Source organism: Rhipicephalus microplus, unplaced genomic scaffold, assembly GCF_043290135.1.
Source record: "Rhipicephalus microplus isolate Deutch F79 unplaced genomic scaffold, USDA_Rmic scaffold_536, whole genome shotgun sequence".
In the NCBI taxonomy this organism is placed as follows: Eukaryota; Metazoa; Arthropoda; class Arachnida; order Ixodida; family Ixodidae; genus Rhipicephalus; species Rhipicephalus microplus.
In genome coordinates this window covers 28,584-54,970 of record NW_027465096.1, presented here as the reverse complement: position 1 = coordinate 54,970, position 26,387 = coordinate 28,584, and the positions used below count along the sequence as shown (strand labels likewise).

At 42.4% G+C, this 26,387-nt stretch overlaps 2 protein-coding genes and 1 long non-coding RNA gene across 4 annotated transcripts; 2 read left to right on the top strand and 1 right to left on the bottom strand.

The window, feature by feature from the left end:
* Window positions 1–1,669: 1,669 nt before the first annotated feature.
* LOC142795048 (uncharacterized) lies at window positions 1,670–21,311 on the bottom strand. 2 transcript variants are annotated; one of them, XM_075885981.1, is made up of 9 exons: window positions 19,892–21,311; window positions 19,240–19,337; window positions 18,856–19,038; window positions 15,520–15,604; window positions 9,748–9,897; window positions 9,451–9,663; window positions 6,040–6,214; window positions 4,522–4,598; window positions 1,670–1,967 (listed from the first exon to the last, which is right to left on the bottom strand). In XM_075885981.1, exons 1-9 carry the CDS (start codon window positions 20,033–20,035, stop codon window positions 1,692–1,694), a joined length of 1,401 nt encoding a protein of 466 aa, XP_075742096.1. In that variant the 5' UTR covers window positions 20,036–21,311; the 3' UTR covers window positions 1,670–1,691. The 2 variants fall into 2 exon arrangements, with proteins under 2 accessions (XP_075742096.1, XP_075742095.1); XM_075885980.1 differs by having other exon boundaries at window positions 9,451–9,897.
* LOC142795049 (uncharacterized) lies at window positions 4,525–10,084 on the top strand. Its single transcript, XR_012892719.1, has 2 exons — window positions 4,525–4,609; window positions 5,943–10,084. It is a non-coding gene; the product is annotated as an uncharacterized LOC142795049 (long non-coding RNA).
* A 1,765-nt stretch (window positions 21,312–23,076) lies between the features above and the next one.
* LOC142795047 (uncharacterized) lies at window positions 23,077–25,581 on the top strand. Its single transcript, XM_075885979.1, has one exon. It carries the CDS (start codon window positions 23,077–23,079, stop codon window positions 25,579–25,581), a length of 2,505 nt encoding a protein of 834 aa, XP_075742094.1.
* Window positions 25,582–26,387: the final 806 nt, after the last annotated feature.

Here is a 26,387-nt window from a genome sequence, read left to right as displayed (position 1 = left end):
CGGGTTGGGGAAAGGGGGGTTCTAACGCTGTATACCAATGTGGTGGTCGCTATGTCAATTAAGCTGTAGTACCAAGAGGCTATATAGCAGTTAGTTGGCAGCACGAGCGAGGGCGACTCAATCGACGACTCGTTACATGTACGTACACGCGTATAGAAAAGGAATTCGTACTGTGCACGGAGCCGCTATAAATAGCACTCGCACACACACGGCAGTCTGCACGCACACATATTTTATTTATTTATTTATTTATTTATTTATTTATTGATACTGTAACCCTCACTTGAGGGTCATTACAGGGAGGAATATAAACACAAGACAAAAACAATACACATGGACAAAACAGACATTACGTCTCATGTTGCCGGTAGTACAATTCTAGCGAACACTCAAACGCTTTGACATTTGCGCTAGTAACAGCGTACTCTGGAAGTCTATTCCACACTTCTATACTATACGGAAAAAAAGAATTTTTAAAGCCATCCAGACACGCCCAAAGAGGCCATATTGGGTGACTATGGTTCAACCGAGCTCCTCGTTTGGGTGCTGGTTGTATGTATGTGTCTTTATTTTCATTTAGCCTCTCTCTCTCTCTCTCTCTCTCTCTCTCTCTCTCTATATATATATATATATATATATATATATATATATATATATATATATATATATATATATATATATATACACACACACTCTAAAAAGTAAAGGAGGAAAAGGGGGGTCGAGGTTACTCCTTTAGAGGAGTAACTGACTTGCCACACCCATTGCACCATTTCGGGAGTAACTGCGACGGGAGGAACCGTTACTCCCCAATTTCAGTTGCTCTTTCAGAGAGTAACTGACTGGAGCAACTGATGCTCTGTCACTACTCCCATGGGAGCAATGGTTACTCTTGCTCAATACTCCTCAAAGGTGTAACGGATAGTCTTATTTGATACTCCCACAGGAGTGACGGTTACTCTTTCCCAATACTCCTGAAAGGAGGAACAGATAGTCTTCTTTAATACTCTCAGGGGAGCAACAGTTCTCTTTGCAATTACACCGCATGAGAGCATCCATTGCTCCCTTCCTAAACTCCTCAAGGAGGAACGGATGCTCTTGGTCAATGCTCCTATGGGAGTGACACTCTTTCCAATGGAGGAACAGATAGTCCTTTTCAATACTCCCAGGGGAGTGATGGTTACTCTTTAGAAGGAGCAATGGATACTCTCTGTCAATGCTCCTATGGGAGTGACGCTTAGTCCTTCCGTATGCCCCTGATGGAGTAACAGATAGTCTTTATCAATACTCCCCGGGGAGCGATGGTTATTCTTTACAAGGAGTAATATGCTCTGTGAATACTCTCACAGGAGTAACACTTGCTCTCTCTGAGTGCTCTTAATTGGAGCAATTGTTACTCTTTCCCATTAGTCCCGCAGGGAAGAATGGATATTCCACGCCAATGAGAGCGATGGTTACTCTTTCACAACGTTCCTCATCAGAGTCGCATGCAGTTGCTCATGATCGATGTCTCTCAATGTAGTTCATTACTTGTGCGAGTGCTCTTTAAGAAACCAGCCGTCAAGCTCTCCCAGCGGCAAATGAAAAAAAGTTTTCAAGAACATGATTTTCATTAGGTTGCGCCATGTCTGGCACAGAGGCTCCAGGAGAGATAAGAAATCCACATCTATTCGTTCAAAAAACTTTATTCATTAATGGCTCAGGGTGGTCAGTGTTACGCTGACTAGTGGTGTTGGCCGTAGGCCACTCTTCACTTTAAGAGCGCGGGATAGAACGTCAAACGTTCGTTGAGCTTTTTTATCAAAAACTATATTGGTAGCCCAGTATAGTGCCATCTGGGTGGAAATTGCTGCCAAGAGGCTCTTCTCTGCAATTTCGATGTCCTCCAGCCTCACAGCAAATGCATCAGATGTCAACACATTTCCCATGAATGTGACTGTGGGCACGTAGTGCGTCTTTGTGGGGTCCTACAAAAATAAAAAAGCACACTTCAACAAAAAACTTGTTGCTTCATTATTACAACAGCTCCTTTATGTAGGAACAGATAAAACGTAATGTTTTACGGCACACTGACAAATAAATGAAACTGAAATTAATTTGCAAAGCATGCTTCCAAACTAGAAGGAACATTCTTAATAATTCATAAAGCATTCGCACTAAGGCTACAGGCTTATCCACAGTTTAGTGACTGGTCTTGTTTACACACAACCCAATAATTCGTTCTGAAAAAAAAAAAAGAAAAAGGTGTGATTCCACGTAAGATTGAACAAACCATGGCTGGTCGACCTCTTAAATTTTTTTCAGAATTTTATATTGTTGTTTGATCAGTGGAAAGAAGAGATCCGCAATTGGTTTTGCTGTAAAAAAAATTGTTCGAAGCACAGTAAATTAATAATGACGGAGAGGTGGGGTGCCACGCTTACTTGCTCTGCTGCTTTTTTCGAATTTGGCAATCAGTTACGCAAAATATAACAAAGCTACATGACTCCAATTTGTTTGGCTATATATAGGGGTACTGGCACATACAATCATATTTAGATTGTCTTTTAGAACTGCATTATCGAACTGCATTAGAACTCCATTTAGAACTGCATTATCGATGAAAATGTTATTGTAAGAGATTCCATTGAAGGCATAAAAAAATTGAGCAGGCATGGCATGCTAGCATGACAACAGAAACAACCCACAAGTAAACTGAGTGCGATAAGACCATGCAGTTTCTGGCCTAGGTGCCCTTAATTTGCAAAAACCTTGCACAAAAAACACTTTAGAACTATGTGAGCTAACACATGGCAGTGAATTGAAAAAAAAGATTGACTATATATATCAAGAACTACAAAATTATGCCTAAAAAGGAATATGCCATCAACAAAGCTAATAGTAAAGAAAAAAAGAGTTCATTATTGGCTGCCTACCCTGGAGTCTGCACAAGCGTATGTAAACCTATAAGGGGAGCCTATTTATGAAAAAAAATTAATCAAAATTAAAAATGGGCAGAAGTGCATAAAGCATGCATTCTCAAATCATGACAGGGAATCAGCCACTGTTCCTCAAATGAAAAGTATGCAAACCTCTACGTACCACCAGATCAACAAGTAATCTGGGCTTAGAGCCTAACAGGGAAACTTAATAAAAATTAGAGAAATACTGAACAAAAATTGGAAAACTGACTAAAATTCGTGATTATAATCAGAAGATGTGACTGTTCTGATAAACAGTTGATTTCCCATATTTTTGAACAGTTGCCTGTATTTTTCATGAATTGTCAACCCGTGGCGTCTGTGTGCGAGTGGAAACCATGCCATCACATTCGCCGAGAAACATGCAGGGCGCACGAGTTCCTGTCCTCTTCTCTCACTCTTTCCCAAAAGCACTGATGCTTTGCCTAGCTACTTGGCCTCGGCGGGGAGAACTGTTTGCAACCGCTGCTGTTCATACCGGTTCTAGGAACCGCAGGGGGAGATGAGCGAGTAGAGGGCCCGCATTGTTAGTGTGCCCATCTCGGGTGGGTATGACGTCACGAAACATCACCTCCTGTAGTGAACGGCGTGGCTGCTGGATGCGGTAGTAGTTTGTTAAAAACGCATTAAATTCATTATTTCCCTGTAGTTTCTGCCTGGAATGAAGGTTGTCCCGATCACTTTGAGGACCCCACTTCCAATTTGATTGAATATCTTGGTGGCCAAAAATTTGTTCAGTATCCCTTTAAGGACCATGTACCATACCATGAAACAGGAAATGGTTGGTAAAACATTAAGCTATTAGAAAACACCAGATTGGGTGAGACAGTCGGGTACTGCAGGTTGAAAGAAATAAACTTGGTGCGGCCATACAAAGAGTAAAACAAACAACTGGGGGCAAGAGAAGCAGAATGAATGCAAAAAAAAAAAGAGGAAAAGCCGAGAAGGCAGGGAATCACCTAGAGCGACAGAATTAGGGAGCTCACAGGGATGAAACTGAATCGGCTTGCTCAAGAAAGGGTAAATTGGAGATAATTTTAGAGCGGTCTTCATTCTGCAGAAGACACAAAAATAGGCTGGGGATGACGACGGTGGCACAGATGCCGTGCTTACATAGCATTACACAGGTTCTAAGATCTATGCTTATGGTGACACGAATAAAAACCATATCATGGCTCGCGATACACAACATCACATCACTGAATGCATCCTTAAGCCAGTTCGGGCTGCATAAAAAATCAACGTGCCCACTCTGGTCAGCTTGGAGTGCCAGTTCATGGCATTTCAAACAGTGGAGATACCGATTCATTGAATCCTATAAAAACAATGCAAAGAGTGGCTGACAGTGATGTAGCCTCCGAGCGGGCTACATTATGGCGGGCTTCTACTGTACTGGGTAACCTATGCATAAATGGTACGTGAAAGTCGTCTTGGACATGGCTGGTTGAAAGGCTTTTCAACAATTCACTTGCAAAAGATATAGCAAACATTTATCACAGATGGCAACTTCACAACTGCAGTTCACAGGGAAAGTAATATACAAACTATGAATTATACTCACAAATTTGCAGATGAAAGCATCCATTCTTTCCTTCACCATTGCCGGAAGGACACAAATAGCAGCAGTGAGCATCACCTCTGAAAAAACCGTGAGTTGCACTGTTTCAAAAAGTACTTAAATGCAAAAGCTACAAGCTGGATTCAAACTGCCATTTTAGCAACTCACTAGAAACATAGAGGCTGTAATGGTGTACATGACTGACTATCTTTTATGGGGTAGTCATGGTAACTACACTCAAACTTAGGAAGTATGCAGGGTCACCCAGCCAAGCGAAATTCACAGTCACGTGCACCACAGACCAGCTGGATACCTAATGTGAAGTGAGAAGGAGTAGACGTGCTTACTTACATCTACATTACTACACAACTAGTTTGTGTATTGCTATGGTGTTTAAGCAGCAGAACCTAATTCCCATTGGGGATAGCACTGCAAGACATAATATAACAAAATTTTTATCGTACCTTTAGAAGATGCAGTTTACATCTTCGTGCTTTCAGATGTGAAAAAAATTTTGGCACGAATTTTAATCCTTGCCATTGCCAAATGTAGAATGCACAGAAATAAATTGAAAACTCAAGAAAAGTATTGGAAAACACAGTGGCACCCATCTTGCCTGCTACGACCCCTTTAAAAAGACTAAAGAAATCACTTTGAACTGTATGTAAGAATGTTAAATTACCTTTTTTTATTAGTGGAGGTAGGCATTTTGTGAAATGGGAGTATTGAATTCATTCATGCAAAAATCCCATTGCAGTTTAGAAATTTTCAAAAACCGACCTCTAGTAATATTTGAGAAGAAATGAAATTCACCCACATTCAGCCGCGATACTAAAACACGGAAGAGCGTCACTGCCCTACTTCGTCAAGAATAAGTGAGCATCATTATATCGACCACCAACCAACTTCGTTGTGTGGGCGTGCAGGCTGTGCTTGCAATTAAACGCACATGGCACACAACAAATACAGAACTTTGCCTCTTCTGTAATCTTTGTTTCCAACATTCTGGTCTTTTGCTTGTGCTCATCTGTGCTTCAGTTTTGGTTCCATCATTGAACAAAACTTATTTTCTTAAATTTTATTTTATTGGTTTGAGCACAGAATGAACTGTATTTCAACCTAGCTTTAGCTGAGAAGTTCAAGCAGTGGTGAATGTATTGCACAAATAGAGGCAGTTTAAGATCTTCAGCAGCTGAGATATTTAAGCAATTTTTATTGCTTCTGTACATGAGCTCTTGAAATAAATTTATCTCTGTAATAGCTACCTGTAATCACGTCGTTGGCACTTAATGCCAGTTTCTAGGAGTGTGACATTGCATTTTCAAAACAAGTGCATATAGTGATAGACTAATCGAACGCATGCTCTGAGTCAACCAATGTAGAACTGTGCAAACAAATCTTGCCTAATACATGCAATTTTACAGCACCCAATTTGCTTGACGTAAAATCGGAAGAATGGCGCTACTGGAAGCTAGATACAAAGAAAGGTGGTAATGTTAGCGTAGAAATGTTTGAAATTACCCTCGGATGCATCTTCAGAGGCATCGACAAGAACAGCATCGAGGTCTTCCAGAAACTTTTGCATGTGACGTTTCTGTCTGGCTATTTTTACTATTTTTCCTGAAGCAGGCCCCAAGAATTCTTCCAGTTTCTCCATTATGGGCACTTTGGTAAGCAACCTGAATTCCAGCTGCACCTATAAAATTTTCATAAGGCATTTTAATGACGGTAAACCCTATAGACTTACTTGCATCTGCGGTACAACATTGCACAAGGTCACAGCACTGCAAAACGTGTAGTCAGGTTCACGATTACAGTAATATGAATAAAAATGCTGAAGATGATGTTAATCAGTTTTATGGGCTCTTGCAATGTGGCAAGACGGTTACTGTTACAAAAACAAAAATGGACAACCACACATTTGTAGCACCAAGCTACAAAAAAACTTTCATGGATTCCTCAACATTTCCATGGACAGAACAAAGCTTTCATCCTAAAAGATACACGAGGATTTCGGTTGAGCTTCGTGCTACAAATGCATAATATCTTTCCCTTTTAAGGAGTTGCAGAAGTGCTCAGATACGTGTGCAGTTAAAAAATATTAGGAAATGAGACTGTGCACCAGGTTATGAAAAAGGCTTTGAAGCATCATTTTCATACCTTGCAACAGTTTTCTGAAATGGGACATACTTTCTAAGTTTTGGATTTGCAGTGCCATCCACAGCACCATGGTGCTATGGATGTGAGATAAACTGCTAGCGAATGCATTTGAGCTGAGTATATTTATGGTTCCTTGGAACATACCAGACATTTGTTATTAGTGTGCTCAACTAACCTTGTTACTGTCTAAATTTTCTTTCTTTCTGCCGGTCTTCTTAATACCAGCTTTTTGTTAATTTTTCAAAAAGGCAAACAAAGCCACTTTCAAATACAGTTGAACCCCTTTATAAGAAATTTGTACTGAGGAGCAACTCTTGTCTTTTTATGCGGTGTTTCTTATAAGCATGGGTATCACTTATGCATTTTCTTATCAACACCTATTTCAATGTAGACACACTGCTGTCTCTTATACCAATTTCTATTTTAAATCAGTGTCTTTTATAAAAAGGTTCGACCTACTCCTACCAAGCACAAAAGGGCAATTTTGAAATAAAATGCGGAGGTTACTATCTGCCAGTTTCACAAGTAAAGTACATAGCAGGACATAATCTTCGTAAGTCCTGCCAAGGAATTCGATGCATTGAAGCAGCAAGTGACGAAATAAGCTGTTTAGCAAACAGATTACTCATTCCTGCCGCTTGGTCAATATAGCTATTGAAAATCTAGATGTTAGTAGCTTGTCGCTATGATGTAATATGAGTGACTATAGCCAAAAGTGCAGAGACAAAGGGATGTACATCAGTGACGCACCACCAGTTGTGTCATAAAACAAGTATACTATAAAATTTTAATATAAGCAAGGACAACTGCAGACTTACTGCAAAACCTTCAAAAATACTTTATGCTGCTCTGTACAGCAAGCCAAATTAACATAAATTATCAAAGCATGCACCTTGCCAATTTTGGCACACATTCGCTTTCCCCTGAATGGGTGTGCTGCATGCACTTTAGTTGTTCTTTTACAGCCTCAAAATGAATCACATAATGCCAATAAAATAGCATAAATTTACCATGTTTCTGTGGATGATGCCACTCTAACCTTCCACAGTTTAATTTGAATTTCCATTTGTCAACTAGATTGTGGCTGAGTGTGGCAATGCATGTACTAGAGAATAGCTTTAAGATGAGCTGGCACAGGAGCCATTTTTTTAGACAACTGCTTTCAAAGTCACTATTGCAGGGCATTCGGCCATCTCCTACAAACCACAATGACACAAAACAATGCCAACAGTGATATGTTGTAGCTACCAAACATTGGCAAATAAGGCGACAATCTCGCAAAGGTATCGTGAAGTAGTGATCACTTTGGCTGCCGTAGCACTAGACTTTCTACGGTATTACACCAGGCACTCGAACAACTGACTGATTGTCATGAGTAAATGCACCAGGCAATGTTGCAAGTTTTATTTGACCCTTTTACTGTCACTAATGTACCAGTAAGTTCATCTTGCATTCACAAATTAGTGCTGAAGCACTAAATTGGCCTATTTGGCATAATCCTAGTGATTCCACGATTTCTTGAATCAATATACAAGACTATCAACAAAAGCACATAGATACTTCTTAGCATGGTTTCCATTATGTTGCCATGGCATGATGAACGTTATTTATAATTTTCCCCCGACATATATTTGACGTTTACTTGAGTTTCCCTCAACATATGTTTGAACACATAACCATAGGCCTGCACATGGAAAGCGGGTCACAGGGGCCAGCCTAGCTCACCTAGTCACCTAAGGGAAGGGGGAGCAAAAAATCTTCCCCATACGTAGACTTAGTAGGGTTGAGGGCCACTGCAACGAACCTTTGGCCCCCTTTATGGGGAACCCTGTAAACGCCTATGCATTCACGTTTCAGTCAACAAAAATGTTATTAGTAAATGACAAATGTGGATTCTGGAACGTGACAACTAAAATAACTATATTTGCTGGAAATGCAAATTACCCCAAACTAAAACGCGACAGGCGACTGAAAAATTCTCCAAACAAATCGGCAGAAAAAGAAGCCCGAATCCTCCTGTTATAAGCAGAACTGGCAACTCTAGATTACAAATCCAAGAGTTGCTCTGCTATCTGCCAAAGGTTTGCAGTTGTTGCTTCGTCTTTTATATTCTCTTTGTGCGACTTCTATATTGCGTCAAGTTCAGAGGCACTCTCCATTGCTTCTTTGATGAACTGAAATATTACTCAAACACTGCTTTCACTCGCTTCATGCTATCAGTAGTAGAAAGGATGTTGTATCCCCTTTCTGCCCCATCTTGACGTCACAACAAGCGATTTCTGTGTTTCGAGCTTCCCTGATATTCCCTAAACAAGCAGACTCTCGGGTTGTGTGTTGGACAGAACCACGCAACAGTAAAAGCAATAAGTGTAAGCAATGAAATAAACCATACAGCTCAGCAATGCTAAATTATTTTCATTTTTCCTGTTTTTTCACATCTTAGGTGTACTTTTTACACTTTAATCAAAAATGTACATTAGGGTTTTACTGCATTCTTGTTCAAGCCATTGTACATATGCATCATGTTAGCATAAAGTGAACAATTCAAACAGTCAGTAAATAACATTTCAATAGTTTATATCAAATAAACTGCAGAATAAAAATTTTGAAAAGCTTGATGAACTAATAAAATACTTAGAACAACTGTACAACAAATAATTGCAAAACAAACATCTCAAGAATGGATGGATGTGGCCGAAACAGCAGAGCATGCTATTTCCCTGGGCACTTTTTAGCCACTTTCGATTCATGAATGCACACTGAAAAACTTACGATGGAGCCGATTAAAAGAGCAGGGTACTTCTTAATGATGTCATCAACAGATGGGCTGTCTTGGGACACCCACTCCCTTCTGCTTGGCAAAGTTCTGCTCATACAGTCCTCAATATAGGCCATGTCGGGCCTGGCCTTTGCAACTTCTTTCGTCATTGCCAAAACGTGACCAGCAATGGTCTCGGCATCTTCTGCGTCAGCCAAGACAGCTGCCTGAAAGCACAGATAAATTTTGTTGGCCAGATGGCAAAGACAAACCTGATGTCTGCAGGGCTGTGCAAAATTTGAAATACGTACACTAGGCCTCTCAGTGCGCCGAGGAGCAGTGCACTCGTCCTCTGTAGGCTTCTTCTTCCGCGGAATTCTTTCTGTGTTCTCCTTTGTTAATGCCTTCATTTTCTTCCTTTCATATTTGGCTTTAAATCTTAGAGCTTCTCGCCATGAATCCTGTAAAGCACGAGAGAGTTACTAAATATGTTATTTAAATAGGTAACTGCAATCATGTGATCATGGATCGCCTCACACACAAAAGTATGACTGGCAACAAGTACAAGGAATGAGTGCCACTGCAGCAGCTGTCATCACAGTTTGGTTGAGTGAGATCACATAATAAAAGTATTTCGGAAAGTTGTTATTGATTCATCCCTTTTCTTTTGAAAATAAACATTGCTCTAATCAATAACTTATAACAGAAAATATGAAAAAAGAAATTTACCTCCCCGGCACTTCTGTTCTGCTTTTGTTTTTATTTTTTCTGACCCCACAAGGGTACTTATTGAGCTTAAAGGGAAACTACACTGAATGTTCTGCTTGTAACTTCATTACTGCAGTTTAAGTGATTAATAATGAGAATAGATGGTGATGATGCCAAGAAAAGTATAGATGATGGTATTAAAAGTAATTGTAATGTAAATGTGACAAAAGAAAAGTGGACGAAAAGATACCTTGCCACTGGCAGGTACCGGCCCAAAGGCCTTTGAATAATGCGTCCGATGCTCTACCACTGAGCCACAGTGGTGGTCATCCCCCCATCCACCTTATGGGTATACTATATGTGTATTTAAACGTGGGAGGGTCAGTCAGTGTTGCCCATTGCCACTACAATGAGTGTGGAACACTCTTCGATCCGTGCCGGTGGCAAGTTATTTTTTCGTTCACTTTTATTAACATTTACATTACAGTTACTTCTGATAGCATTCCCTATACTTTCCTTGGCGTTGTTGTCTGTTAGTTCTTGGAATAATCTGTTTACAAAAAAAATGAGCCCTTAAGTTTACACTTCTTTCCTTCATTTCTGCAGTTTGTAGCTTTGTGTCTGGACATCCCAAAATTGAATCATTAATGCTCAAATGCATTGTATAAATAATGCTAGCATCACTGAATTAGAACAATTTTATGTCAGTTCAAAATGCTCCCCTAAATACCAACAAGCAACCAGTGTCCGAGAAAGAGAGAGTGCGAGATAATGTGCATTTAAGCCATGGTGTTGTTCTCAGTTATAAAAACTGGGCCCCATGTGTGATAAACAATGAAACGATGCCAGTGCTAAATATGTGCCCCCTTCCCCCCAGAAAAATAAAAAGAGCAATCCTGGCCGAAGCAACAACTACCACATTGAGAGCAGCGTGACAAGACAGCGTGGGGAGGTGACAAAAAATAGTCCTTGCCAGATTTCAGTTGGTGTATTGTGCACGCGGGCACTGCATGACATCTTGTGATGTTGACAATACTCGCTTTTCTTTCGAAACATCACATGGAGCTCTGTCTCTGTCATATTAGTGGTGATGTTGCGAGTTGATGCAAACTCAGATGCGCACTCTTGCTTACTTTGAAATTAAATTAAAATATTTTAACGGCAACATTTCTCGCTAATAATCACTAAGAAGTGCTCACGCATGCAGGACTATCGCACACATGCACCTGAGTTTCAAAATTTGGTCTCGGGGGTATTTTAGGCGCATAATTATAACTTCCAACACTATGTCTGCTCTGAAATCGGATTCTAGTGCACAAAATATTTTCAAATAGCTTATGCCAGAACATGATTATTGTGTTAGAGCATATTTAAGGGGAGACGTGGCAATGGGAATCGTAATTTGGTCAAAATGTTCAGTTTTTCAATTATTCTTTTCTGCAATCCTGAGACCATGTGTCACATCATAGTGTGATTTTAGACCCAAATAAGCAGTAAAAGTTGAGAAACAAGCATTTCACTAGTGGGATGTCGTCAAAAAAAGCTATGTGAAAATTGGGCATAGCAAGATGCAAATTTGAAGCTCTCCCTTGGCACAGTGCCACCATATTGGCATCATAAAGAGGACAAATTGGAGCTCTAGATAGCCACAAAGATGCATTTCTCCAATGAAAAATAAAGCCAGTTTCCTTCAGAGTTCCATTCTATCAACTTCTAGCTCCAAAATCTTTGGGCTCCATTTTCTCAGCTTTCAATTTTTTGAGCAGTTGCTGTCAGTCATCCCTATGCCATTTCACAACAAATTAAGCTATAGCCATTCCGTTTTTTGCACTTAGATTCTCAAACATGGGTGAGTGCGGTAAAGCTGTCCATATTTGTGTACACATCATACGGACTTTTCTAATTGGCTTTTTATAAAAGTTGTTGGTAAGACAATATGTCTGGGACATTAAAAAAATTTGTGTGCTTATTTAAATATTAAAAATAAACCAATAGCATTATGGCACAAAATGAAGCCTTGTGAATATCCTTATGCAAAAATTTTGACAAGCTTATGTCTAATTAGCTAATTAATATTGGGATGACAATGAGAGTCTATCAAGTGTTGTAACTCAAGAGGTACATTAGATAGCTCAAAACCGATTCCAGTTATGATATCAGCACAACAAATGACATCTGCATGCCGAATTTCATCCCTTTGGCCTCATAAATAAAGATAATTTTCATTGCCACGTCCCTTAAAAGGGCTGTGACAACAATTTTGAAGTGCAGTTATTTTTTTTTTTGCAATAGCTTTCTGGTGGCCAATTATTCATACCACAGTCCATTGATTGCTGCAGTTCACAACACATAAGTAGTGTGCTTATTGTCAGCTAGTTGCACCTTCAGTTTGAAAGAGCTAAGAGAACGACAAGCCGCCGGATGCAACTAACACCATCTAGCATGTGAAATGGCACACACATAGGTCGGCAAAGATGAAGAGCTCACATACGCTCACTCATGAAATATATTTTGCCCTTGGGACTCGCTCGGACTCAGAGACACCAAAACTCAGACTAGCGCTGTTTATCAGTCTCAGTGAGCCAGTGAGTCCATTTGCATGCAATTGACTTCCTTGAACTTTGTGTCAATGCTGTTTACCACTAATATCTCGTGTGCTCTGTGCCTTACTTGACACCTTTCGATCTCGTTCCTTGAAATATGAAATATTAGCGATCGCAACTCGGTGAGAATATTTTTATTGAAAGAGATGACTCACGTGAAATATTTTTATCGAAAATTTCTAGGAATCCCCACTGCCTGTTGACTTTTCGATAGCTCACACCTCTGATCAATAAATATTGAGCTGGCGTGCAAATGCTGGTGCTTTGAAGTACTATGTGCGAGTATAGGCCTTATGCAAAATCGCTGCCATCTGTCCGCCGTTGTGTGCATAGCAGCTATGTTAGAGGCTCCACATGGCGCAGTACACACAGGCTCACGTGTGTTTACGTAGACGTATCGACGAGAGGCGTGTATTGGCCCATAATCGCAATGGCAACGTATTGCTGCGTCTCTTGCAGCACACATAGAGGAACTCTGAGTGCTGAAGAGAAAAAGGTAAGCCGTAAACTTTGCCCCTTGTTTTTTTTTTTTTTTTCCCCAAGCTGATGGTTTTTTTAGCATGAGCTCCGGCTACTGCTCTCGAAAATACGTGTTTGCATTCTCCTTTCTATGCAAGTAAGACGAGCCATAGCATTTGCATTCGTGTTCCCGAAAATTGTTGCGTGCCAAGGTAAGGCAGTTTTTGTAATGTTCTCGCTAGCAACCATTTACCAAGTGACGGAGAAGCTTATGTTACACGCTGAAGTCACCTTTATGCAATTAACTTCATCACAGCTAATTGCGTGTGCCTATATTTCGTTGATGTGTTTTGTTTATTATGTTTGGGTAACGGCACATGCTCAATTAGAAGCAAGTGCATGCCATCGGTTAGTGGGATGACTTGCGCATGACTGCGTACATTTTTCAAGCATGCGATGTGCTCAGCACATGCAATGAAACGTAGGCACACACAATTAGCTGTGATAAAGTTCGTTGCATGAAGGTGGCTTCTGCATAAGTGTATGAGTCGCCTTAACTTGGTAAACAGCTGCTAGCGGAAACATTGCAAAAACTGCCTTGCTTTGGCATGCAACAATTTATGGGAACACGAATACAAATGCTATTGCACGTCTTACTTGCATAGAAAGGAGAATGCAAACACGTATTTTCGAGAGCAGTAGCCGGAGCTCATGCTAAAAAAACCATCAGCTTGGGGAAAAAAAAAAAAAAAACAAGGGGCAAAGTTTACGGCTTACCTTTTTCTCTTCAGCACTCAGAGTTCCTCTATGTGTGCTGCAAGAGACGCAGCAATACGTTGCCATTGCGATTATGGGCCAATACACGCCTCATGTCGATATGCCTTACATATACATACGTCTATGTAAACAAACCTTCTTTCAAATTTTTTTGGGACATGTGCTAAATGTGCATATATTTACAGCAACCAAAGGAATAAAGCCAGTTGATAGTTTGCGCTCTTTCCGTTTACGCTTTTTTACTTCCTGTGTTTGTTCGATTGTATGTGCAACATTACAAACCACAGACATGCACCAACTCGCCCAGCAAGAAGTTGTTCTTAGTACTGGGATGTTCCTTTTTTCTTTCTGCACTTCACCACTAAATGAAAAGCAGCCACTGTGGTGCGGTGAGCACAGTTTGAATATGTTCTACTTTTTAGTGCTCACTGAAAAACACAGTGCATACACACTAAGCCCTTGTGGTGCCACAGGCACACATATGGGCTGTTGCACCCCATCACCCATAAGCAAGCACAAATTATTGTTTTAGCATATTGCGGGACTTTTTTCCCTATAGCAGGTGTTCTCTCTTCTGTGAAGACATGAACGGCACCATATCAGGAGATCAAAAACGAAGCACTGATGCAAGATAGCTGCTATAGAGCACCTTCATTTAGCGACCAAAAGAGGAAAACTAAGCTGTTCCATGCACCTCAACTTTTTTGTTGAAGGGACACCACCTTTTAAAGATTAAGATGGAAGAAAAACAAGACAAAGCTCACAACACCTAAGCGAAATCACCACAGCCATGTTGTTTGGCATGTTGGCGTTCCTTACACTGCTCCTCATTACTCACTAAACCGAATGACACTGCTTGGTTGTTCCCTTTGTAAACGGAATGACCTGCAGGCTCACAACACATGTTCAACATCACCTGCTGCACCACGACTCAGCTAACTAGAAAAAAAGAATGGTGCAGCACATGCACTTTACATGCTGTCTTGCAGCGCACAAGCATTTTTGGACTGCGAACAATGCTCTTAGTGATAATGCATCGTCACATATGAAGCTCTCCCTTAGTTTCATGGAGGTATTTAATGACCGAAAACGTAGTGGATTCTGACTTCTTGGTAGACTCACTTGATGGTGTGAAGGCAGTGCAGCTTTCTAACATTACCTTTCCTCACATCATGAATACGTATTCATGTAATAAAGTGCCGTTGCTATTTTTTAATTTTTACTTTTTTAATGAAAATGCAATGATTCCAATCAGAAGCAAAGTTAAGCCTGCAGATTTATCATCACACAGGGACCTTGAGGGCGAGCAGCATTTCACTATTGAATGTTGCATCGGCTAATCATGTGTAACTGCCTGTCCCAATTTAGAATAATGGCTTATAGAACAGGAGGAGCCATGTTCAATTCTGAAATTCTTGCAGAAGCTATCTTTTTATTGTCAATGACTGATTTCGCTTCACTGTTGGTCCTTAAAAGCAGGCATTTATTAGACAAGCTTTTCAGTGCAATCAATTCTGCAATAATATGTGAACTCACATAGCCAGTCCCCGCTACATCAGCCAAGTTAGGAAATCTGGTGATCAAAGCCCGTGCTGCCTCTGTGTACAATTTCCCAGGGTACCTAGCAGGAAAAAATATTTACAAAAGCAAGAATGTAAGTTACTCACTAGCAGACCAAAGCTTTATCGAGAGATCGATAAAGAAGAGTATGAGGGCAAGAGCCCCTTTGATATGCAAAGAATAAAAATCGCAACAGTTACAATTGCAATGGCATTGCATTTCTAGAAAATAGGTTGCCTTTAGCCAAGTTTCTTTGTGGGTAATAACTGCAGAAAGTATGGCTAGAACAAAACATCAGAAAGGCATTTTTGGATAAGTAATTGATTGATATCTGACGTTTAACGTCCCAAAATCACCATATGATTATGAGATACGCTGTAGTAAAGGGTTCCCGAAATTTCGACCACCTGGGGTTCTTAACGTGCACCGAAATCTGAGTACACGAGCCTCCTGCATTTTCGCTTCCATCGAAAATGCAGCCGCCGCAGCCGGAATTCCATCCTGCGACCTGCGGGTCAGCAGCCGAGTACCTTAGCCACTAGACCACCATGGCGGGGCATTTTCAGATAAGTAGAAATCCAGTGTATGTACAGTTGACTCCCGATAATTCGAAGTCGCTTAATTGGAATTTTCGGTTAATTAGAAGTCAAGAGGTGTTCCCGTCAGTTTTGTATGCAACACCATAGAAAAAAATGCTCAATAATTCGAAGTTGAAAGCCCACAAGATTGGTTAAATAGAAGTTATTTTTTAATCTAGAGCCTCGAGGCAACCGTTAGTTTCAATAAAATGCGCAATTTTTCAAGTGCCAGAACAACTACCGCACTGCTGTCGTCACCATCGTAGCTGTCCGCAGCGCACTGTTGTGGACATCGTCGTTGTGCGCAGGGCCACAGTGCATGAAGCGGCAAGATTGTTCAGTCAGCACCGGCGTGTCGAACGTCGAGCTATCCCTTTCACTGTCAGTCTTGTTCTCTCGTCTCTGCTTGTGTTTCGTTGACTGTGTCAGCTGCGCGTCGCAAGTTATTTCCTCGTGTTCGGCTGGCCACGACGTTGAATAATGGCAAAACGCGGCTCGTACCGAACACTTGATCTGGCGATGAAAGAAGTCCTGAAAGAAGTAGAGCAGGGAGGCCTTGCCAAGCAAGACATTGCACGGAAGTACGGCATTAAGCCTAACATGCTCTCGAATTTTATAAAAAACAAGCAATCAATAATGGATGCTTTTGCAAATTACAAGTTTAAAATGTCACGGAAGCGAATGCGCACCGGCGCCTACCCGGATTTGGAGAAGGCGCTGCTGATTTGGATCAGAGAGGCACGCAACAACAAACTTCCTCTCAGTGGTGAGGTCATTCCAGCGAAAGCCTCATCTCTTGCGTTAATGTTGGACATCAACGACTTCGCTGCATCGGACGGATGACTGACGCGCTTCAAACAGCGCCATGACCCGATTTTCAAGAGCGTGTGTGGAGAGAAGGCGTCAGTCGACCAGGAAACATTTGCAGCATGGAAAGCAGAGAATCTTCGCGGGTACCTTGAGGAGTATCAGCCGGAAGACATCTTTATCGCAGACGAGACTGTGCTTTTTTATCGGTTGCTACCAGACAAGACTGACGTTTAAAGACGACGACTGTGCTGGCGATAAACGTAGTAAGGAAAGGGTGTCTGTTATGATTGCCGCAAACATGACTGGCACTGAACGATGTCGCCTTCTTGTGATCGGGAAGGCCGCTAAGCCTAGGTGCTTTAAAGGCGTCAGGACCCTTCCTGTCGACTATGCTTCTAACAGAAAGACGTGGATGACGTCCGACATTTTCAGGGACTGGATAAGGAAACTGGATCGGAAGTTCGCATCATCGAACTGCAAGGTGTTGTTCCTTGTCGACCAATGCAGTGCCCACATGGACGTACCAGCCTTGAGTGCCATCCATCTTGCGTACTTGCCCGCAAACATGACATCTGTGTTGCAGCCCATGGACCAGGGCATAATCAAAAATGTGAATGTCCTGTACAGGAAGCATCTCATCGAGCGCATGATTCTGTGCATGGATAAGTCCTCGCAATACGAGGCGAGTTTAATTAGTGCCATCCACATGCTAGCGCGAGCGTGGGGCTGCGTGAAGAATGAGACCATCGCCAACTGCTTCAGGGCCTGTGGTTTCGTGGCAAATTCTTCGGGAGAGGCTTCTTGTCCGCCGGTGGAAATGCGAAGCGAGCTTGACGACAGCATTGTTGACGCCGCTCTCGGTGACAGCAGCTTTGACGTCGTCCTCGGTGACCCCTGCTTTGAAGATTATGTCGCCGTGGACAGCACAGTCAAAACGTGCGGTGCACTGACGGACAGCGAGATTGTGCAGATTGTTCGGCCCCACGAAAGCGTTCATCAAAGCGACGACGAAGATGACATTGAAAGCAAGCCACAACCGAAGGCTGCCGATGTAGCTGCGGGCCTCGCTCTCGCGCAGCGGTTTTTCACTTGGGAGAACAACGCTAAAGAAGCACTTGGGCACATCTACGCCTTCCAAAACCTGCTTTCCACTGCTAGATTCGGCAAACAGAAGCAGACGAAGATGACCGACTACTTTTCGTAAAGAACTGCCGGCTTTGAACCTAATAAAGATGCCATGTTTTTGTGATTTCTGCCTAATTGGAAGTTCGTTTAATTCGAAGTTTTTTGCGGTTCTCGGGAACTTCGTATTAACAAGAGTCGACTGTACCAACAATGCAACAGGCATTGAAAGGCATCATAGAAGCATCTATATTGTTCGTATACCTGTTGTTGGGTCTTATACAAAGTTTTCAAGAGTCATCACAGTTTTCTGTGCTGGCTACCACAAGCAGGCTGAAACCATGATCTTTTAGCTCATTAAAGAATGTCAGTACAGATATGGAGGGGGCACTGGCACTACTTTGATGCCACTGTTTTCTACTCCTTGCATTTGAGCGAGACTTTATGCAGCATTCCAACCAGCTGGTACCTTGAAGATAGTGACCACAATGATGTAAACAAAAACAATATATATTTAATCACGGGAGGAAACAAGTGGGCATTGTGACTACTCCATGGTTTGTCACCAAGGGGTCATGCTTCATTGAAGCTTCCTTCAGCTGCACAGATGGCACTATGACATGTCAGATATTTTTTCTAGCATTTGAGTGCTTTTTCTGCAATTTTTTTTGTTTATTCACCATGGATGTCCCCCCCCCCTTTTTTTTTAACCCACGAGAGCGGGTAAAAGATGAATGTGAAGAAAAGTTTCAAAGCACTTTCAAACAGGATATTGCACAGTATCTACGTAAATATTACTCACATGTCGTATAAGTACAAGTCATGGTGAAGCCACTGTAGTACTCGAGAGCGACCTACGAAGTACTGCCCTGGCTGGTGGCATTTTACCATCCAGGCAATGTCTGGTGGTACATCTGGGAGGCAGTATGCACCGGTCCGTGCTGGCTGTGACGGCTGTGCAGACTCTTCCAGAACATCTGCTATCCTGTAATAGCAACACAGAAACTGCATTTTGTCAAGCTGTTATGAAAAACCACCTCACCCTTTTTTTGTTACAACTACCAAGCTAAGAGGCTTATCCAATTGAGAGGTCTGTTTTAAATGAAAACTTTAGCCACCGTTTTTCTCAAAGCAGTGTGCAACAAGCAGCTTGTAAGTGTATTGCTAAAGATGCAAAACTACTCACCGGACTTGGCTGGTCAGTCGGACTTTTATTCTCGATTTATTTTCGATCACGTCCACTTCTGTAATGTCGACAAAAACGTCGAAGTCTTCGTCGAAACGCTGGAAAAATAAGAATGCCAGAACTCAGAAGGGCACTACATAACACACGGATAAAAAATTTGGAAGTGTCATGGTTGCAATGTTGGCCAACAAAGACCTGCTGTTGCCACAAGCATTCGTGCTATTTACATGTCCCGAATTCCCGCCACAGCAAGTGAAAAGCGCAACATTTAACTGTATTTAATAAACACACTAAATAAATTTGACTACTGCCAGCGTCGGCTACACATACACGTGCAGCCTCGCTAGATGCCGAACACTACTGGAATCGACACCTAGCGCGATCTCGAAGTAGGATTCCCTACTCAACAAAAATACCTTCCACGTTTTCTACGATTAAAGAAGTGAGGGGTAAATTCGGTGCAGCAATGATTGTCATCGAGGCTTAAATTGGGCGAAATTTAGCAATAACATGTAACTTAGCGCTGTCGGGTTTTTCTATAGAATGGACGAAGCAAAAAGATGCAACACAAAGCTACAGTAATCGATGACAAACGCTGTGGCAACCACTGCAGCACGACGACTGTAGAAATATATAGAAAGGAAGGACTCACCGTCAAGCCTATGGCAGAGGCGTCAACTTCTGAGAACATGTCCAACCCTTTCAAGTGTTCAATTAAATCCCGCCCCGTCCACGGCTCGTCGAAAGCGACGGCGACATTTCTGTCGCCGTATGTAACGAGGCACTTCGATTGCATGGGGCGACAGCGGCGCAAGACAAAGAATCGTTTTTAAGCCAGCCGCGGCACATGCACTCGCTCAAAAATTCATGGCCCCGCTACGCACGTGCCTCCTCGTTGCAGTTGATGTTGATGGCGCAGCGGCGGCCGATGGATGGATGGATTGATATGGCTGTACCCTTTAGATCGGGCGGTGGCTGACGCCACCTAGCCGGAATACTTAGTGAACCACAAACTAGAGTTATCTTTTTTTTTTCCTTTAAATAGTGAAGTTAAGGTCTGGTACTTTACAGTGACAGCGACGTCACACGGCCATAATTTTTTTAAAGTATGTTTTAGTTTAAAAATAAACAGACAGTTTCTTATTCCAACCGTTCCAACCATAATGCTGTCTAAGGTGCCTTGAAGTGTTACTATTTGACAACCGTGCTATTTGACCAACCTTCTCGTAACGCGTTTTGCTATGGCGCCTGCACACATTGAATTTGGCATGATCATGGGCACGCTGTACCACAGTATTAAATACAAATCAGAAGCCGTAGCAGTAGTGCTAATACGACTGCTGATTGAATTATGGTCCCTGGCAGTATATTCTAGGGGCCACAATTCACTAATAGATCTACTGATTTTTTGAAATTTCCGCCGATTCAGTGTACTGCTGTTCGGTCTTTTTTTTTTACAAAAATGAAAGGAACTTCCACTTTTTTTACTAAGTATTAATTAAGACATTAATGTGTTACTACCAGTCAAACAAGAAATTTCTTTCATGGTAAAATTCTCAAGCTAAGCGCTACTTTTGATTGACGAGTCATACACCTTCATACAGTAATTATTACAGGAAGCTGCTCTATGTTATGAGCAAATATCGGGAAGTAATGAGACAGCGATATGAACGCACACCACACCCAAAATCCACGGAACCACAAACAACAAATCTGGCTCTCGGGCAAGTATCGTCTCTGGAATAAAAGAAATGCGTGCCACTAACCCCATCGAGTAGCATGTTGTATGAGCCAATTTCTCCTCGGCGACAAAGCAAGGCACGCTCTATCACTGTAGTGATTTGAGCAGTCTGGTCTTGCTGATCGAGATATTTATCTTATCGCTGCCTAGCTCCTTGTCCTCTCTGAAAGCTTCAGCTAGCCGCTGGCTCTGAAGCCTAAAATATTGCACCTGAGTCCACAGAGAGATCAGGAACTTCAGCTAGGAAGACCTATATGCTTTCTAACTGGTTATTAAAGCTGTTATTTGCAAAGATACAGGACGACATTATCCAATGGACGCTATTTGCTATGGCCTGTGATTTTGACCTTGCGCACATGACACGGCCACCACATCACAGATTTAACATGCAGCAGTCAGTGCTAAGCCGAATAAACATAACACGAGGATCAACACAAGTGCTTTTAGTGTGTTGTTTGGTGTAGCCGCATCTGAAACTGAACTGCGCATGTGGTGCATTATTCTTCTTCACATTATTCGGCACACTATTCTTCTTCACGACACCTGTCTTCCAATTTCGTTCACGAAAGCTTAATGGAGCTCATCTTCCTAAATGCGAAACATTTCTTTGCCAACTGCAGGCACTTCAAAACGTTTCTATCTATCGATCGATCGTACGTCTGAATGTTCTCGCGGCCCCAAGCTGTTTAAGGATGTACTTGCTTGGGCGAGTTGGTAGCTATTTACTAGTTGTTACGTTATTGCGCACCGCTTATGACGAACACTTGGAGTCAATGACTAGACGGACACAAGCGCAATAACACGGTATTTTACGCGGTGCACAATAACGTAGTAACGCCTGTTTAACTTGGTATGGAGCAAAATTGGTATGAAAGGATAAGAGAGAACATGAGAGCGTGAAAATGCTGTCCCGTACGTACGTGGTCAAACTTGTGCGCGCCACAGGTGATAGTTTATATCTACCCCGGATACGGCAAGGACAGACATCGTAAACTGACATCGACAGCGTTTACCCGATGAATATAAAAAGTAAATGTCAGGGTCCCAGCAGGAATTGCACCCTGTCACAGAGCCACGTACGCCATGTCTTGAAAATGCTCTGGAAAAAGACACGATGCAGGTGTAGTGCTGGGGCAACATCAGTTCTGTGTGGTTGTAGTGCTAGTTATCTAATTTCATAAAAATTCAATAAACATTATTTGTGTACTCCTAGGGTACGTCTATGTTACAGGCGCCATGTCGCGTTAACGTCAATTGTGGTTCCAGTGTTCACTCTGTTTTTATAGCAATGCAAGAAACATTACATTAGCGTTACGTACGTATGATATCCGCATCATCGCACCGTGAGGTGCACTTCGTTTCAATAATGCTGACGTCTGCGATCTATAAGTGCTGACGTACTCTCGGAATGTAATAACATAAATTACTCAGTGTAATGAGAAGTAGACGCCAGTGTAATGGACATTCCTGGTCTGCCTACGATATGTGTCCACAGCTACTCGTAACGCTTGCCTCACCCCCCTCCCAACCCCAAAACAGTTGCTGGCCGGCTGCATGCGAGTACAAGGCTGTAGGTATCCCTTGTTTATATATCCTGCTCACGTACGGCTCATGTCGGGGACATTTCCTTTACTATTTGTTAAAAAGTGCAGTTTTATAAAAATGACCTTTATAGGCGCTGAATTTGGCATTCCTAAAGCGAGAGCAAATAGCGGAATAAAGAGATCTACTCATTTTTCGAAGACATATTCTAGCAGTGTATAGGTGTTCTGTGTTTTAGCCACTTTTTTTTTTTTTTAAATGTGTCGTGGCAACACTGAGCCACCTTACCCATCCTTACCCGTGTTCACTGCCCGCGTGTGTCCAGGCGTTGTTCACGACGACTACAGCGTTCGTTTGGTTCCTTCATCCGTGCTGCAGCAAAAAGACAGCTTCTTTATTCTGCTTTCAGTGGCGTGTTTCTCCTGACTCGTATTTTCCATGTGCCGGATGTCTACTATGATGAACTTATTCACGTTCTCGCCTGCTAATCTTACGAACACCTAGGACGTGTGGCTTTCCAGCGAGCAATGTTCTGGTGATTTGTGGTTAGAACTATGAATGCAAAGTACTGTCCGAGATGCCCGTTTTTCTCTTACCAGCTGGTAAGAGTGATAACGCACATAGGGTTAGAGCACAGCGGAGAGCCGAACTTCAGCGTGATATGCGGCATCGAAGGCTGCGCCAACACGTACACGAACTTCTCCTCCTACAGATCACACCTGTATCGTCACCACTCAGCCGTGCTTGAAGAAAATGGCAGCAATTGCCATCAGCGGTCGCTCGAGCGCCCAAGGGATCGACGGAGCACTGAACTGCCGTCAAGCGAACAGCTTCGGCACGAAATGGACAGTGCGGATATGCACAGTGCTGAAATGAACGGCGCCGAACTGCCAATCTTTCGCGGCGGTTATTCGCATAGGAAAACTCCTGTGAGGAATTTGCAATCACAGCAGACTGCAGCTCCACGTGACCACTTTCAGCGCTTTCTGGAAAAAGTTAAATCCACCATATGGGATTTCTTTTTTTCCATCACTACAAAACACAGCTTGCCACATGCTGCAGCTGTGAAGATATTTGCCCAACTGAAGGAGGTGTTCGAGCTTGTGCTTAAGGCTTATGGTAATGAATTTATGAATGCAATGGAGACATCAGTGATGGGTCCTGAATTGCAAAATCTTCTTGGCTGTTCATTTCTGCCTGACCTGTTCAATGGGATTGAGAGTAAATGGAAACGAGACAATTATGTGAAGGAAAATTTCCCTTTTGTACCAGCTGAAGAGCATTATGTCGGTGAGGATGCAAACTATCATTACGTCCCATTGCCAAAGCTTCTCACTGTACTTTGCCAGCTCCCGGACATTGCAGCCCATTTAAAATCACCTGTAAATATTGAGAGGCATGAAACCTCTGTGTACAGAGATCACACAGATGGCCTGGTGTTCAAGGAACACATGCAATCTATCATTCCCGAGGGCAGCACACACACAATTATTCTTCTATTTTACACAGATGAAATAGAAGTTGTAAATCCCCTCGGAGCTAAACGAGGAAAGCACAAGATCCTGGCAGTGTACTGTAGTTTGGTGAACATTCATGCCAGGTATAGGTCACAGATTGACAATATTTATCTGGTCATGCTTGTGCGCTACGCATATGTGAAGACTCATGGTCTAGGCCCTATACTACAGCCACTGCTGGATGACCTGAAGGCAATGCACAAGGAGGGCCTCGTATTAAGTGTGCAAGGGCGTGAAGTTAATGCCAGAGTTATTGTGCTTGCATTTTGTGGTGACAATCTGTCCCTGAACCGCCTTGGCGGGTTTTCCTGCTGTTTCAGCAATGGGCGAGTTTGTCGATTCTGCATGATATCCTCAAAGCAGCTAGCACAAAAAACGCATGAAGACATGTGTCAAGCACGCACATTAGGTAGGCATGAATTGCACCTTGCAGCTGTAGCTGTGAACACAGCCAACAGACGTCTGTATGGTGTCAATGAGGCCTCTCCCCTGCTCCAGCTTCCCTATTTTGATGTGACTCGGCAGTTGCCTCCAGACCTAATGCATGACATATTGGAAGGTGGTGCAGAATCCGTGCTTCGGCAAGTTTTAAGATCGCTCTTATCTAGTAGGTTGCTATCCAAGCAGGATCTGGATTTGGTGTGGGCATTCAAGTACGGGAAGAACGACACAAAAAACAAGCCTCCTGCAATCAATATGTCGTTTCTGAACAGTAATGCTGTATTGGCAGGAACGGCATCCAGCAAATGGTGTTTGATGAGATTTTTACCACTCATCCTTGGAACGAGGATCCCAGAAGGCAATGAAGATTGGGAGCTCCTGTTGAAGTTTCGCGAGATCATTGATATAATTTTTGCAGCTGAAATCTCATCGGCCCGCCTTGCATACTTGGACGTGCTTGTGCAAAGCTTCTTGGTTGATTTTTCAGCCAGGTATGGCCCTGGAGCACTCATCCCCAAGCTGCATTATATGGTTCACTATGCTCGATTTGTGCGTGAGCTTGGCCCACTCAAGAACTTTTGGTCGATGAGATTTGAGGCTAAACACCAAAGCTTCAAAAAAATGGCTGCAACTATCAAGAACTACAGAAACTTGACACATACTCTGGCCGAAAGGCACCAGATGAAACAGAGCTGTCATCTGAAAAACTTTGAGCTATACCAGGAACTAGAAGCCTCAGGAAGCAGGCCTGTTAAATGGAGCACACTGCCAACATGTGCCAAAGAAGTTTTGTCGAAGACAGTGCATGAAGTACAAAATGCAATGGTCGACCGACGCACGTACCATGCTGGGAGTGTTTTAGTTCGGAGAACAGAGGAGGGACCACAGTTCTATGAGATTGAGCGACTACTTGTGGCGAGAGGAGTGCTCTACACACTCACGAGAACACTGGTGGTTGAGTGCTTCGACAGGCACAGGTTTTGCTATTGCGTTCGAAGAGCAGATGAGCAGGAACTTCAAGAAGCTAGTGAGAGATATGAGCCATACCTGCTGGACCTCTATGGGACAGGTGAACTGGTCCCCAAGTGGGAAACTTGGTAGACAACTTGTGCATTGTTTGACAGTATTGTATGAACTATTCAGTGGAGTGATTCATTTCTAGATTTTTTTTCTTAAACTCATAAGGGAATGTATGAAAATAGAGTCCTATGTTTAAAGACGAATATCGGGAAGAAATCATTTTTGTTGTACAGTATTGGGAGCAAGGATATACCATGGCGCCACCATGCAGATGCATTCCTATGATGTACGTGGTTGGATTGCTCCGCCAGCCTTCTCGCGCGCAGCCCGTAGCCCCTTTTGCGTCTCTTTTTTTTTGTTATTCTTGTCGTACTTCACTCAACGAAATCATAGAAATGCTGCCGTAGCTTCTTTACTGACTGTGCAAAGTGCTAAATAACTGCTCTGGAAAAGTTTTACACTTCTCATAATGCCTCACTGCCGGCGTCGTCTGGCCGAGCTCTCTGTTTTTGTAAAAGGTAGAGACTCATTCCATGTCGAATTGAAGCATCAAATGGGTATTCACGCGTGCTTGTGACAAAGAGTTATTTTTGCTGAAAGAAGTGTGCGCAATTACACTTTTTCATTCGTTGTAGGTTTGCATCTAAAGACGTACCGCGGTTGACACGACAAGCATGCGCAAATTTTCATTTTTGCTTAGCACACATATCCTTACGAAGCTCAGCGCAAATGGATTCCCCGCTTTGTGGGAAGCAGCACAGGATTATTACAGCCGCAACCTTTCTGTTATGATATCGGGCAAACGTGCGAGTCACATGCACATGCATGCCTCATTCAGAGTTGTAAATATGCAGGTAAAATTTCACACGAGGAGAAGTTTCTCTGCG

Excerpts from the sequence above, each read along its gene's own strand:
- LOC142795048 (XM_075885980.1), bottom strand. The coding sequence starts at position 20,035 with ATGCAATCGAAGTGCCTCGTTACATACGGCGACAGAAATGTCGCCGTC. Across the intron at positions 15,605-18,855 it reads GACTTGTACTTATACGACAT|GTACCCTGGGAAATTGTACA; the intron begins GTGAGTAATATT and ends TTTTCCTGCTAG. Across the intron at positions 9,898-15,519 it reads ATGTAGCGGGGACTGGCTAT|GATTCATGGCGAGAAGCTCT; the intron begins GTGAGTTCACAT and ends CGTGCTTTACAG.
- LOC142795047 (XM_075885979.1), top strand. The coding sequence starts at position 23,077 with ATGAATGCAAAGTACTGTCCGAGATGCCCGTTTTTCTCTTACCAGCTG.